This window comes from Anser cygnoides, chromosome 5 (genome assembly GCF_040182565.1).
Source record: "Anser cygnoides isolate HZ-2024a breed goose chromosome 5, Taihu_goose_T2T_genome, whole genome shotgun sequence".
Lineage (NCBI taxonomy): Eukaryota > Metazoa > Chordata > Aves > Anseriformes > Anatidae > Anser > Anser cygnoides.
In genome coordinates, this window is record NC_089877.1 from 7590269 (window position 1) to 7604075 (window position 13807).

General features: G+C 36.7%; 1 protein-coding gene and 1 long non-coding RNA gene across 8 annotated transcripts in view; one reads left to right on the top strand and one right to left on the bottom strand.

Moving 5' to 3' along the window:
* Positions 1–43: 43 nt before the first annotated feature.
* On the top strand, positions 44–13371 carry LOC106033908 (uncharacterized). Of its 5 annotated transcripts, none has more exons than XR_007157746.2 (4): positions 44–331; positions 448–490; positions 587–659; positions 903–1124. It is a non-coding gene; the product is annotated as an uncharacterized lncRNA (long non-coding RNA). The 5 variants fall into 5 exon arrangements; XR_007157748.2 differs by lacking the exons at positions 448–490; positions 587–659; positions 903–1124 and adding exons at positions 4880–5130; positions 5683–5855; positions 13197–13371 and having other exon boundaries at positions 48–331; XR_007157745.2 differs by lacking the exons at positions 448–490; positions 587–659; positions 903–1124 and adding exons at positions 4880–5130; positions 5683–5855; positions 6702–6897 and having other exon boundaries at positions 48–331.
* QSER1 (glutamine and serine rich 1) overlaps positions 10385–13807 on the bottom strand; it is a 45157-nt gene continuing 41734 nt past the window's right edge. For all 3 annotated transcript variants that reach the window (XM_066997513.1, XM_066997515.1, XM_066997514.1), the window contains 3 exons: positions 13338–13490; positions 11784–11879; positions 10385–11227 (listed from right to left, as the gene is read on the bottom strand). In XM_066997513.1, the coding sequence (XP_066853614.1) occupies positions 11087–11227; positions 11784–11879; positions 13338–13490 (390 nt within the window). In that variant the 3' untranslated portion in view covers positions 10385–11086. The remainder of the gene's footprint in view (positions 11228–11783; positions 11880–13337; positions 13491–13807) is intronic.

Here is a 13807-nt window from a genome sequence, read left to right on the forward strand (position 1 = left end):
GGGCATGAGGGGCGGGGCAAGGGCGGTGGTTGAATAGCTGCCCGCGTGCCGCCGGGCCCCGGCCCCTCAGAGCGGCCCTCGTAACGGTCACGGCCCGCCTCAGGCGGCGCTCCCTCAGCGCTCACCGGCCGCAACCCCCCGAGGACGGGCGCCGGTCCCGAGCGGCCACGGCCGGGGGCGGTTTTCCTCTAAGGCTTCTCTCAGCTGCTCGTTAGAGCGCGAGGCTTGCCGCTTTAACTGGAAGGAAAGAGTAAAGTCACTTCCAGGGTAATAACAGTGTTTTGTTTTCTTCTGTCTGCAGGAAATGACCGAGAGCCAACATCGCTCTCTGGTAAGTCTGAGGTATTTTGTCCTCTACTAAGACAACATATATATATATATTGCTGACACACCTAATATATATATATACATGCTGACTACCTATATACATATTACTCATCTCAATAGAAGCAGACAAGAAGCCAAACTGAACTCCATGATATGCAAACTTGTAAGTGCATAATGTTTCCACTCTATTACTTTTAATATTCAAGTAATGCCAAAAAATCATTTTGAAGTCTCTGATTATTGAACTTTGGTTTTGCAGAATGAACTCTGTTGTGAAACCGTAGCTCATTCTGCAAGGAGCAGGTCCTTGCTAGCTCTCCAGCACCGTTCAGGTTTGCCTTCTTTTAGCCTTATGTGTCACACCACAAGTTTGCACAGTAAGGGCACTCTAAGTTTGTTCATCGTATCCAAGTGAATAAACAATGGATTTCGTTTTAAGCTGGGAGAACTGGTCACAGGGAACTAGATACTACAAGCTCTTGTGGCAAACATTTCTTCATGTTTTGTTGACAGTGGTAAAGTACTTAATGAGGCTGTTCTAAGAGTGGAAGTTCCTCCTGTTAATTTTTTTTCAGGTAAAGAAGTCTTAAGCCCAGAGAAAAAGGAATCTATTCAAACTGTAGCCAACCACTGGCCTTTGAAAACGAAAGGTGTCACTGTCTTTCATCAATAGGAAGTGACAAACACAGATTTCTTTCTTGGGGGACAATGGGAAGACATAAAAAAAATAGTTCTGACTCACAGGTGTCTGTTTCAACAGTTGCTATGAAGAACCTAATAAAACCATGTAATGCATAGATCAATGTGGATTTCTATGATATTTTATTATTCCCTATTTTGTAAGGGTTCAATGCTAGACCTAGCATTGCCAAAATAGTGAGATAAATTTAACTGCATGTCAGTAAATGCCTAAGTACATTTTTGTTTTTAAAAAAATGCTCTATTTCAACAGCTACATGAAAAATTAATGTTGTCAATCATGCTGCAATGGATTTGCTGTAATCTTGAGAAAACTTAGACCTACAAACACCCGTTCAAATGGGAGGACACATAGGAGAACACTACACCTTATGAGTGAACCAGGTTTAATGCACAGCAATCTGCTCATCTAGAATTTTATAAGGTTCCCCGCCCCTGTATTTTCTTACTAAGTGATCAGCAGACAGATTTCTGTCTCTGCCTCCATGTTTTCCCCCCAGAGATCACTGCTATATCATGCCAGTTTCTCCCTACCCTCTAATGCTATGAAGAGGTAAGAAACAGTGGTGGGCAGGTGACAACTACTGACTGGTCAGCCAGCTGTTGTCAAACAGTATCTGGTATCACACGGTATTAAAAAAAAAGCTATGCAAATTTTAGTATTACAATAACATTACCATAAAATGCTTTCCTAAAGCACAGATTTACACGGGTGGATAAATATATATTTATTATCTTAATCATTTAAAATTACGTGTATTTTCATATAGCCATTTTAAAGAATGACATCTTGTTCAGCCAGTACAGACATTTTAAGCCAGTGTGGTTCCTTAGACTGGTAGGGGAAAGATGTGAGGATGAAAGTGCAACATGCTGTATTCAGCTTCACCTTCCACTATGTTTTCCCCAAACGAACCTTTGTAAAGTTGAAGGCAGGATGCACAAAAGAATGCCAGTTATAAAGTCATAATTAACATCATTCATCCTCCAAATTATTTAGGGCCAGTTTAGTGGCATTCCAATATACACGTGGAACAGTACTTTGTTCCAAAAGCAGTTCCCCTGAAAAATATAGAATAACAATACAGGACTACATACAGAGACATATGCTGCTGTAGGTAAATTTATTAAAGTGTGGTCTGTAGGGTGTGGCAAAGGAGATTATAAACACTACCACCAAATGAAGTTTGATGATACGTACAGCTCTACTGTTGGCTATCTAAAAGCATTATGTGAAGTTGTTCAGGCAGAATAATTCTGTGATCTAGCTAGGGTGATTAAAATTGAATTTAACTAGTTGTGCAACTGAGTCCTAATTTGTACAGTTGTATTAAGCTCTTTAAAACTGTTCCATGGAATGTTTATAGTGAGAAACAGCAGAAGAAAATCCTATTTTAATCTGATTTTTGAAGTCGTCTAGAAATGCTCCATCTGCCTACATCGCGAGTAAGAACACGACCTACGTTTTTAAGAATTTACAAACTTCAGACTCATAGAAATCTTTGAAAACTTATATAATAACCTTGGGGTTTAATTAGAAGCATACAGCAGAAACACTATTTATATTCAACAGCCACAATTTCAGGCATGTCTGCTGCTCAGGATCTGATTCACTCACTCGTATCAACTACAGGTTTGCTTGAGGATAAAGATGATATAGGATAATGTGGGCTCTCACCCCTATCTAGATCTTCTTTGATTATGGGGAGAGAGACAGCAAAATTAAAACTTGAATCACAAAGTGAGAAACTGTTGAATAACTTTAAGTATGTTAAGTGCTGTCTAGCTTTTTCCATAATGAACTTGGAAGGTGGACGGCCAGCCAGTGTATTTGGATGAGAGTGCACCTGTAATTTCCAGGCATTCTGGGCACAAATGAAGGAGATATAATTGAATACTAGACCTCATGGAGTACGAAATGACTGTATGACTGAGTCTTTCAATATCATTACTGAAAAGACAAAAGTTGGAGGACATGTTGCTTAAGAAGATGGAGCCATATTAAGAGAAAATACAGGGTGCAGTTGGATCTACGGCAGATCAATGCTTGGTTAAGGAATTTGGAAATGCTACGCATTCTTGAAAGAAATGAAGGAAAAAGTTTGTTTCAATTTCTTAAAACTTAAGACCCCAAATCTGGAAAATAAAAATGTTCTAAAACCAAAAAAGTTCAATGTCCAAAATATTTTTTATATTTTAAGTGCCAAAAATCAGAAAAGACTGACTTGTTGCTGAAAATTGACAGACCAAGAAACAGGCATTCTTGCAGAAGATTACTATCATAGTGCTGATTTTCAGAAGAATTTAGATCCCACTTTTCTGAAGGATTAACACAGACTGTACATTTCACATGCCAATCCGACATCTCATAAACAAATGTCAGACTATAGAAGACTCTCTTCTAATATCAGACATTTCTTCAGATTTCAAATGCCTTCCCATAACAATATAAACTTCTAAGCATATTTCAACACAGTTTAAATTTGCATACACATAAAATTTTATTGCCATGATTGCAAGGTTCTAGTAGACTCAGTCTTCATGGCTTTGTTTCTGAAAAAGCATAGCAAATAATGCTTACCATAAAAATTCAGATAACTATTCCAGTTATTTAGAACAGTTACTCTTTTTTTTCCCCACTTAAATATCAACAATGCCTGTATTCATTGCAGTGTGCCGAAGCTGATGAAAAGAGAACATTTTAAACAGTAAGCCCCTAAAATATTGCTCTATTCCATTCACAAATGATGAAAAATTTCAGTGTATGGTTCATGCTCTCACATAAATATGTAAGGAAAATCAACAGCTTCAGTTACAGAATTCATTTTTTTTAAGTCACAATTGCCATAACATTATCAAATCTCCCCAATTTCTTCGCATGAAAATATAAAGCCTGTTATATGTTTTGATACTGAAACTGTCTTACGAAAGTCAGCAAACTTTCTCTTCAACCTTTTTTAATCTCAAATTTAAATACATAAATAGCTATTCATACAACGCTGGATTGCAAAAGGCTGTATTTGATACAAGATTTGATGCAGCAAATCTGTCTTATTACTGAGTAAGGTATTCTGTTACTTATATTAAAGAGCAGGAGAGGTTTGCTTGGGGCTGAACTTCATGGGTTAGAGGAGACTGACTGCATCCCTTAGGATGCAGAGCAGGTTATTCACAAATTCACTCTGCTTAGTCTCAATTTCCCATTACACTTGCATTAAAAGATATCATGTAGTAATAGGCTCTGTGGGATATAGCGATGCCATCTTGCAACATTCCATCCGTGACGCCAACCACATCTGCCCCACCACGGAGAAGCGAATTTCAGTTGCACAGCTTGGGCAAGAGTATGATTTACTCCTGAAGCACAAACTTCAGTTTGATATAGTGATGGGAAATCTGTAAGGATTCCACCCTTGCATTTTTGAAGAGACCAGAACAATAAACAAGTTCCCAAAACAGAAGCTTCTGGATGACTGAATGTTTGAATTGACAAAGTGTGCATTGTTCATGAGTGCAATCCTTCCATTCCTGGGCTGGAATACCAATGCGGCTAGAGGACAAAGTCAAGCAGCTCAATGGCAAATGAAGGGCAGGGAGGCAAGAGGCCGAGCCTGCACTGGTGCACACTGACCTCCGGTGGAACACACTGCACTCTGAATAGCAATCCACGCACAGGGGCTGGAAAGGGAGCAAGTCAGAGCCAGAATTCCTTGAGACTGCTTACTTTAAGGAAGCATATGGGAGCAAAGAATATTAGCAATGTGACCAAAAATGCAAGGACATGACTCTGCTTCTCAATTTTACTATTACTACTTTTTGTCTTAAATAGATTTTTCCACTTTTCCTCCTGCAGAAGTCTTCCGAGACATTTCAGATGATTATACATTATAACCAGAGATTGATTACAGCATACCTAAGCATGCTTAGCATAGCATGGTCCTGGCAACACCATTTGGATAAGGCTCCTCATAGAATGGTAAAGATTCACTGTCATCTGCACACTAGAAGCCTGTTTGAGAAGAGTAAGCAGTCTCAAGCATCAGACACAAATAACTGAAACGCCAGAAGTTACCGTCTGCCCAGCTGGGAGTTACCATTTCTCAGGTAAGCTAAAGTAACTAACAATGTGAACTTCTGTACATTGCAAAACGAAAGTGAATACATTTACTCATTTTACTACTGAAAGCGGCTTTAGGTAAATTCACAAAGGATTAGGGAGCTGGTCTCTCCAGTTTATACAATTGTAGAGAACCTGAGGTCAAGCCAAGTAAGCAGTGATTTCCAGTTGAAGCATGGTGAGGTAGTAATTTACACTGATCTGGCAGGGACAAGTTTCACAACCTTACTCCCAAAACAAATAGCAACTAGTGGCACCAGCTTAATGGGACAGTAGGAGCACACAGAATAAGGGGGGAGGGAGAACTCTAAATGCTCTAAATGGATTTGCCAATCATAAGTGAGTTCATGATTTTGACCACTTGACTTTTTTATTAAATAGCTATGTACCAGTTATGTCATTATTTACACCCAGTGTAAGGCTTGTGTTCAAGAGCAGAGGAGTGAGTTTATTGTTCGTACACGAGTCTATAATTCACCTTTTATATTAATGTACAATGTGCAGGGACCACAAAACCCTATCATGTCATGTTTTGCCAGGCCCCCAGTTTAGGATGGGAAAAGAGCCCTAGAAGCACCGCCTCATTACCCCCACTAGAACTAAACAGAACTTGCAGAGTTCACATCAAAAAGAAAGTAACAATGCTTGGCAAAGTACTTGTTCTTTTTTTCAACCAGCTGATTCCAGAATTGCAACACTTGGATCCTCAGGGGTAAGTTTTCAGTTTCTTTTGAGCAAAGTCCATTGGCTGTGGTCAATGCACCTCTGCGGCTGGTAGAACAATCGCTGGACCTTGCACTGAAGCAAATAAAAAGCATTCTCTTACTCTCTCTTCTGTTACCAAAGTTTATGAATAGTAACTTCTATGTAGTGACCAACAACGAAAAGCTGGGAGGTTTCAGAATCCACCAAAGGTGCTTTACTCAGTGAACACATCTAAATCCTTATTCTCCCAGAATTTTGAACGAGTTACCAGTTTGGACCTAACCACATGACAAAGCATTGATGCTTTAGTTTTTATTTGGTTATCACATCATTTACTTTGTTGCTGCAGCAAAAATGTGATACATGAATAATGCACAGAGAAATCACATCAGCAGGCACCGCAGTTGGAAAAGGAGGATGACAAGCAACATAATTTTACTTAAAAGGTCTTGCTATCACAAGCCCCGGCATGTACTCCCAACTATATAGTTTAATATTTCAAGTGACACATGTAGAATAAAAAGAAGCCATCAGTGACATAATCTGATGATAATTTGAACCAAAAACACCTACAAAAAAAAAAAACAGCAGCATTTTTAAGTTGAATTTTGCTTTGGGAAGCAGCTCTTACACACAGGACCATTATAAAAAACATTCCATCCCTTCAGATTCACTTTTTCCTACAAGCAAGTGGCTCAGAGACCACTTACCATATACCCACATCAATATCCACATCATATGGGATTTCAGCCCTCTGTGTGTCTGAAAAATATTCGTAAGAAATGGAGTAGTTCATTGTAACTAGGAAAAAAAAAAAGGACAAAAACCTTCTAGCACCACTTTTTCCCTATAGGTACACAGAGGTAATGTTCTGGTTAAGCAAGAAGGAAACAAAAGAAAACAGTATAGCTGAAAGGCACCTGAATCACAGAAGTCGTCTCTCTTTTACCCCAATTTTCTGGCTCCTAATTTCTCACATCAGTTCAAGAACTGGCAGATACGCTGCGAAAATGAATGCAGAACATTTAGAACCAGTAAATGTAACAACAAAAAACGTTCCTTAATTCATGTGATATAATGAAAAAGAAATGTATTTCTTCATATTGAGATCAGAAAATGTCTAAGTTGCCATTTCTTTCCCAACAAACTAGCTTTCCAAGACTTAGTATTTTAATAATAAATGACTGAGCATTGTGAGTTTTTTGTTTAAAAGTGTTTTCACTTTAATGGGTTTAGTTAATAACATCATGAATGGTACAAAACTGTGTCCTTTTTCACATTTCCATACATTGTATTACGGACCACCTGAAAATCTGGACTAAGAACGCGTAAAGTGTCTCTTATTAGCCCTAGCTTCTTTTTTTGCCATATGTAGAGAAGATATGCAGAAAACATGCATTTGTTAACAATGACATGTTAAAATTAGCTTAAACAATAAGATATGGCAGAACGTGCACACTAATGCACAGGTGTGTAACAGAGTAAGAGACCAAATGTCAAGTGTTGGCAAAGAAAATGAAATGACTGATGACACATTGACATTTTGTGACCATAGTTTTAGCTTTTCTGTTTTAAAATTGTTTTAAATAGTAGTAAATATTTAAATAATATTTAAAATATATTTCCCCTATGGAAATCATTTACTTGGAAGACAGCCTGTAAGATTTGCCTTTTTAAAAAGTAGTATTTCATTTAGACAATATATGAATACATTACATGTCATAGAAGACCCTAAAGTCCTTAGTCATTTTCAGAAACGGTTTTTCAATCCAATTTTGTCTCAGATGTTTTGCAAGCAAGACTTTGGAAGTAGTATCTCAAAGAAAATCTGCCTTTAAGAGAAATACTGTTATGTCAATAAAAACAAACCCAATGTAAACAGGGATTCCATACTAAAGGAAATGACAGTGGAATTAAAAAAAACATAGTTCATCACACGATTAGTTTAATAAATTTCTCTTTTGCTAATTCATAGTCTAAAGAGGGTTTTATTCCTTCCTAGTGCATCTTCTCTTGCAGTCACGAGTGCTCAATTTCCACTGTCAGATGTCAAAGAATAAGGACCTCACTGTTGCTTCGAGAAAAAGCCAAAAGATTGAGGTGTGGGTGCAGAATTATCTAAAATGCAACAAAACAAAGCATTTGTGCAAAAAAGTAACTTGTACATTGACTTTTTTTTCTAAGTTTGCTTCAGTATAAAAAACCTTTTCAATCCCACTAACAAAACTTTATTTTCATTTATGATCCTTCACACACTTGAAAGTTCCATGCTTTTACTCACTGCAATTGGTGAACTAATAATCCAGCCACCATTTTTGTAGCCCAAGACAAAGACGGAAGCTCTATCACATCTTTAGTAGTCTGGGGTAGTTACTTTTATTCAAGAAAAGTTTTTCCTATCTTCTATAGGCACAGTGCTTGTTAAACTGGCCCTGGGAATAAAACAGCCAAAAATAAGCCAGGCCACCCTCTATGGCAGTGCAGAGCATCCTGGCCATTTTTATTTAGATACTTGTTGCTAAAATTTACCGTCTTTTTAAATATGGAGAAACTACTCCAAAAACCTCTTTTTTTTTTTCTTTCAGTTTCTAAGGACTTGGATTAAAACAAGTAGCTTTCTAAAGCTACTTCTAGATTCAAAATTCTAAAGGATGTATAAAGTAGCAGTAGAGAAATCATTCAGAAAGCATAAAGACCTCTCTCAGTTAGTTGCTTTGCAGTCATATAAGGGAGGGATATGAGACACAAAGTCTGATGGGTTCGTTACTATACAATCAAGGAGACAACTCTTGTTCCCTCAGTCTGCATCCTAACCGTTTTTAAAGCTACAGGTTAGGAATTCCCAAACTGTGTTGTGTGTATCACTGAAAGGAAACAACAGAACTCCGCCTGGGTGAAGAATATATATTATTTTATATATATTCCTCAAGAGAGGAAATACCTCTCATAAATCTACACAGCCAGGAACTACTGCTGCCAATCACCCCCATCAATAAGGAAATACACTAAGTAAATTTGGGAACTCCTACTATAGGTTAAATAGTACACCAGGCACATTGCTACTATGTCTCCAGTGTGCATATTTACATTAAAATGATTTTAGCTGATCACTACCGGTGATAACTTTGCTTCACGTGCTAACCACAAACTTTAGCTCCTGTGAGGTTCAACACAGTATGACTGAAACAATGGCAACTCTTCAACCCAGTGTCTACTCTTCTTTACACTGTAAAAATGAATTAGCTTCATGATTGCTCTAACATTCTGCACATTCTTCCTAAGTAAAGCCCACGTGGCTATCCTTGATTATAGTAGACACAACAGTAGCACAATGCATCTATTAACGTGATAGTGACCTCCCTTTTTAAAGCAAAAACACTGTGAAGAGGCTTTAAAAAAGGCAGGGGCACATATCCATTTCTGTTCACTGTAGTCTGCATACAAGTTGTAAAGGAGAATTATTGCTTTTAAAAGATGAAAAGCTTTGGAAATATGGTAAACATCCTCTAAGGTTCTAAAAACTAATCAGCTAAAATTCTGTACATGCTTTACTATTCAAACCTCTATTTGATTACTCAAGATCAAATCATTGCATTTTCACATCTATTCATTAAACTCTTTATAGTTCTAAGGTCTAATGAATATTTAACAACTAAATAGGATCAAAACAGGTAACAGGAAAAAAAGTCACATGGCAATGAACATTATTTCATTTGGCCAATGAATAGTGAACCCTGCTTTCTTGGATGAAATTAAGGCACTAAGTGGCAGTGAACGGATAAAGGAATGATTTTTTTCCTACATTTTCTGAAAAAGAACAACATGGTTTTTATTTATTTTTTTTTTTTTTAGGACCCCAGTAGAGTAAGTATCCATTCTGAATGACTCAGTAAGGCATTCTGTTGGCAAATTTAAAGAAAATGAGAAAGTGTTCTCCTGGATTAGAGCCCATTACATTCATTGTCTGAGTGTGACTAGTGGCACTACTAACTGTTAACAAACTGGAGGGACAAAAAAGCTACAAGATGTCTGAAGACTTTAAAGGCACCAAAAAGAGAACAGCTCTGCAACTGCCAGTTCTACAAACAACTATGTAAGCTGTGTTTAACACTGCATATAGTCTATTCAATCATCAATCTTTGTTGACAAAGATAAAGTGTAATAGCTCCTCATTTAAACTCTCAGTTAATCAAGTGCTAGTTTAGTAAGAAATTTATTTTCACGTATCAGAAAATACTTGCAGTGTCTAACACAACTACACTTAAAGCAAAACTAGTCTAGTATGCATTATTCTGGTTAACACTGAAGCAAACCTGTATAAACAAAAGGGTTACCTCAAGATATATAGTTTACAATAAGAAATCAACATATAAATGAATAAGATTTACTGAAAACAATGGAAAGTGTATTACAAAGATACATGAAACAATTTTAACCACAATATTTTCTCTGTGAAAAATACAACTATTAGTGAGATAAAATGTACAATTGAATTTTTTTTCCCCAAAACAACAAAAACAAAACAAAACCGCAGTATAAAGGAAAATATTTTTTTTCTTCAAAACAGGGAAAATAGTTAAGGTCATTGTCTTTCATTACAATATAATTTGACACAAAAAAAGCAGTCATAGGATTGCACCAACTCCACGTTCAGTCTCCTGAACATGACAATAGTAAAAGGAGTCCATAAAGCATATTGACATTTCTGGATTTTATGATGGCAATATATGTTCGCAGAAACTGATGTCACTCCGGCTCTGTTCACAAAATGTACAAAACTAAATTTGGTGGCCAGACAGGCGCATGTAAAAATTAGTTCACCCCAACACTGACTTTTCTGTTGCTTAGTCAGAGATGGAAAAACCTGTAGTATTTTAAGTGTTGTTATCTTTTTAGCAATAAAGAAAAAAGTATATGTAGTGCATGCTTTATCATTTGTCAAAAACATTTCTGAAAATAAAACTAAGTTATCCAATAGTTTATAAAATAGAAAATAATTCTTCAGGTTAAAAACTTGGTTAGGTTTATGTTTAGTTCCACCTCCAAAGGACCGATTTCATTGGCAGCATCGCTTTTCCTTAGCAAGAGCCAAGGCACAAAGTTCCATAAAGAGAAATAAAAATGCCTACGAAGAAGAACGCAGTCTGGCATTATAAAAGAAATCAGAGCCTCTCTCTGAGCTTTCTGTTCCATCACATTAGTGCCGTAGAAAAATGTGAGATTTGGAATACATTTTTGTTATGAGCATTTCTGCTGGACACGATTCAAAAGTTCACCAAACTTTTCAAAAAGATCCTCCACCCATTTTATATTTTTCATGCACAGCTGCACAATCTCTTCTTGTCCTAGATCCGCACTCTTCTTCTGAACAGAAGAAATCTATTTAAAAAGAGAGAGACATGTACACACACATACATGTTAGGCTGCCAGCATTACAGATTTTTTGCTTTTACAATACTCCACAGTTAAATTGCATTCTACTTTTGAAGAAAACCCCTACCAAAACTGCTTTTCTTAACATCTGAGCCAGAGCTTAACCCTCGTGTTTCTGCTACCTGGAATATGTCAAGGAGAGATTTGCAGTAAAAAATAAACGAGTGGGCATTCTAAGAAAAAAAGTAGCCCTTAGACCTGAGGGGTTACACAAGGTGATAGAATTTGTTTAATTTATTTGGAGAACAGTGAAGAATACTTACCCCCATGGGAACTGATTCCACACAAAACTTGTAAGCCTCATATCTGAATGTTCTAGGCAGAAGTGTCCATTAGGGGCAACATATATGCTCAGAATGTCTTTTTGTTTGTCATAAGGAATTAATTAAAATAAAAGGAAGCTACAACCCATACTAATTTACCAAAAATACAAGTCGCTCTATATTTAGACTCAACTCCCACAATGAATGTAAACATACAGCGTAAGAAACCCAATACTTACCTCTTCTTTACACGTCAGATATATGTGATATTTGTAATGATGGAGTGAGTGATACAAAGAATACAACTGTATTTTTTCTGGATCTACCGTAAACTCCTGCAAGAAGAACAGTTATTTCAGGTAAATGCACGTTATGTTTCAAGACAGACATGACAGGTGTTTTTTCTGTAAATATTTTTTTCTTTCCCTAACAGACCAGAAATGGAATACTTCATTCACATAATCGCTTTGATATATTTTGGTACACTGTAATTTATATTGCATCACAATTATCTCTTATCTCCATTTTCCCCATTTTCCCTACAAAATTATTTTGTTAAAACTAGTTTTGAGAATGCTTTCAATCCTTCTGAATGCACTGCAAGGGCAAGTCCAGTAAGATATCACTTCACAAGAAGTGCTGCAAGTATTACCAAAGGTTAACGCTTTTCTACCAGATTGACAGGTGCCATCACAAAAAAGCACATAATCAGTGCCTTAGAAGAGCTGACCTATACTTATCTAATATTTATGTTACTCTGGCAAGAAATACAAATGTGGGCTGTATTTGCATGTCTTTTACCTAGCCACTTTTTGCTGCTGTGAGTAAAGACTGTGAGACAGTACCTAGTAAAACCTAATTATAGCTCTCCTCAGGAATGCTATGGAAACAAATCATGTGTACATCTCAAGATTTAGCACATTACTTTTTAAAAATTTTTAAAACAGTAATGATACACAGCTTCATTCTGTCACTGGAAATCAGGAAAGAAACTAAATTTTGAAGTGTTAATCAGTTTTTACAGTATTAACATTTGTTTTTAATTTTTGATCTAGAAGCTATCATTTACTTTAGTAATCTTGCAGCAAGCTTAAGAAGCTGTTATTATGAGCTACGCAGTGATTTTAACACAACTGCAATGTTGAAGGCAACACATTGTTGCTTCAGCAGCAGTCCAGGAGGCTGACTGTCATGCAGAAACGGGGCCTGAAGTTCACTTCTCGTTCTGGTGGTGACAGAAGCAGAACGGGCTCTAGCAGGGCACTGCTGTTTGGTGTGCTACAACAACAGGTATGAAGCACAGCAACAGCAGAGCTCATCTCTCCCTTCCCATCCAACTACACATACCATCTGCTGCCTGCATGAGGGAAGTAGCATACTACCACTTCATCTTCCTGCAAACTCGAGTAGTTGCCACAGAAGACTTCCTGTATAAATATACTGGATGAGAGCACTTGGGTCTAAATATAGTAAATATGTGTCAACAAGACATTGCGGTTCAAGAACTTAAATAGGGGAATCACTCTGAAATATCTTATTATATTTTGTGGAATATAATAAATGGAATATAATAACTGTATTTCATAAATGAGCTAAAGGAATGCTTTAATATATAGCTTTAAATGTTGTTTTAACCTTTTTTTTTATTACAGAAAACACATTTCATTCAACAAAGATTTTTATATTTTGATGAATCTACAGAAGAAACTAATAAATGAAACAGTCTTTTCTACAAACATGGCTATGATATTACAAGTCAGATGCTGGCAGCAATAAACCTTCTGGACACTCACCTGTGCTAATTTAGTGGTTGATTTAGAAGCCCTCAATGTTTTCTTGTTATACGCTTTACCATTCATTTTGATCTTAGACACTGACGTCCCTCCACTTTTTGTCTTTGAATCCCGAGTGATGACTGTCAGTTCAGGAAAGTTTTCCAAAGCATTCTTTAAAGAGAGTATATAATGAAAGAGGATTATGAAAAATTCAAGAACAGTTGTTAAGACTGCTGATAACTTTTCAAAGAAAAATGGGTAATTTGAGTGCGCTCTATTATAAAACAATTTATTCTTCACAAAGACACGATAAAAAACTCTATCAGATCAAGCAACCATACACAGTTTGAAAAACATGACCACCTCCTTGTTCGCTACTATAATTTTTCAAGACAAGAAGATCCTCTTATTGTATCTCAGGTATTATGTGATTCTTTTATTAGAGTAAAAAATGGCTCCACTAGGCTATTTTTATCTTTTAAAATCGG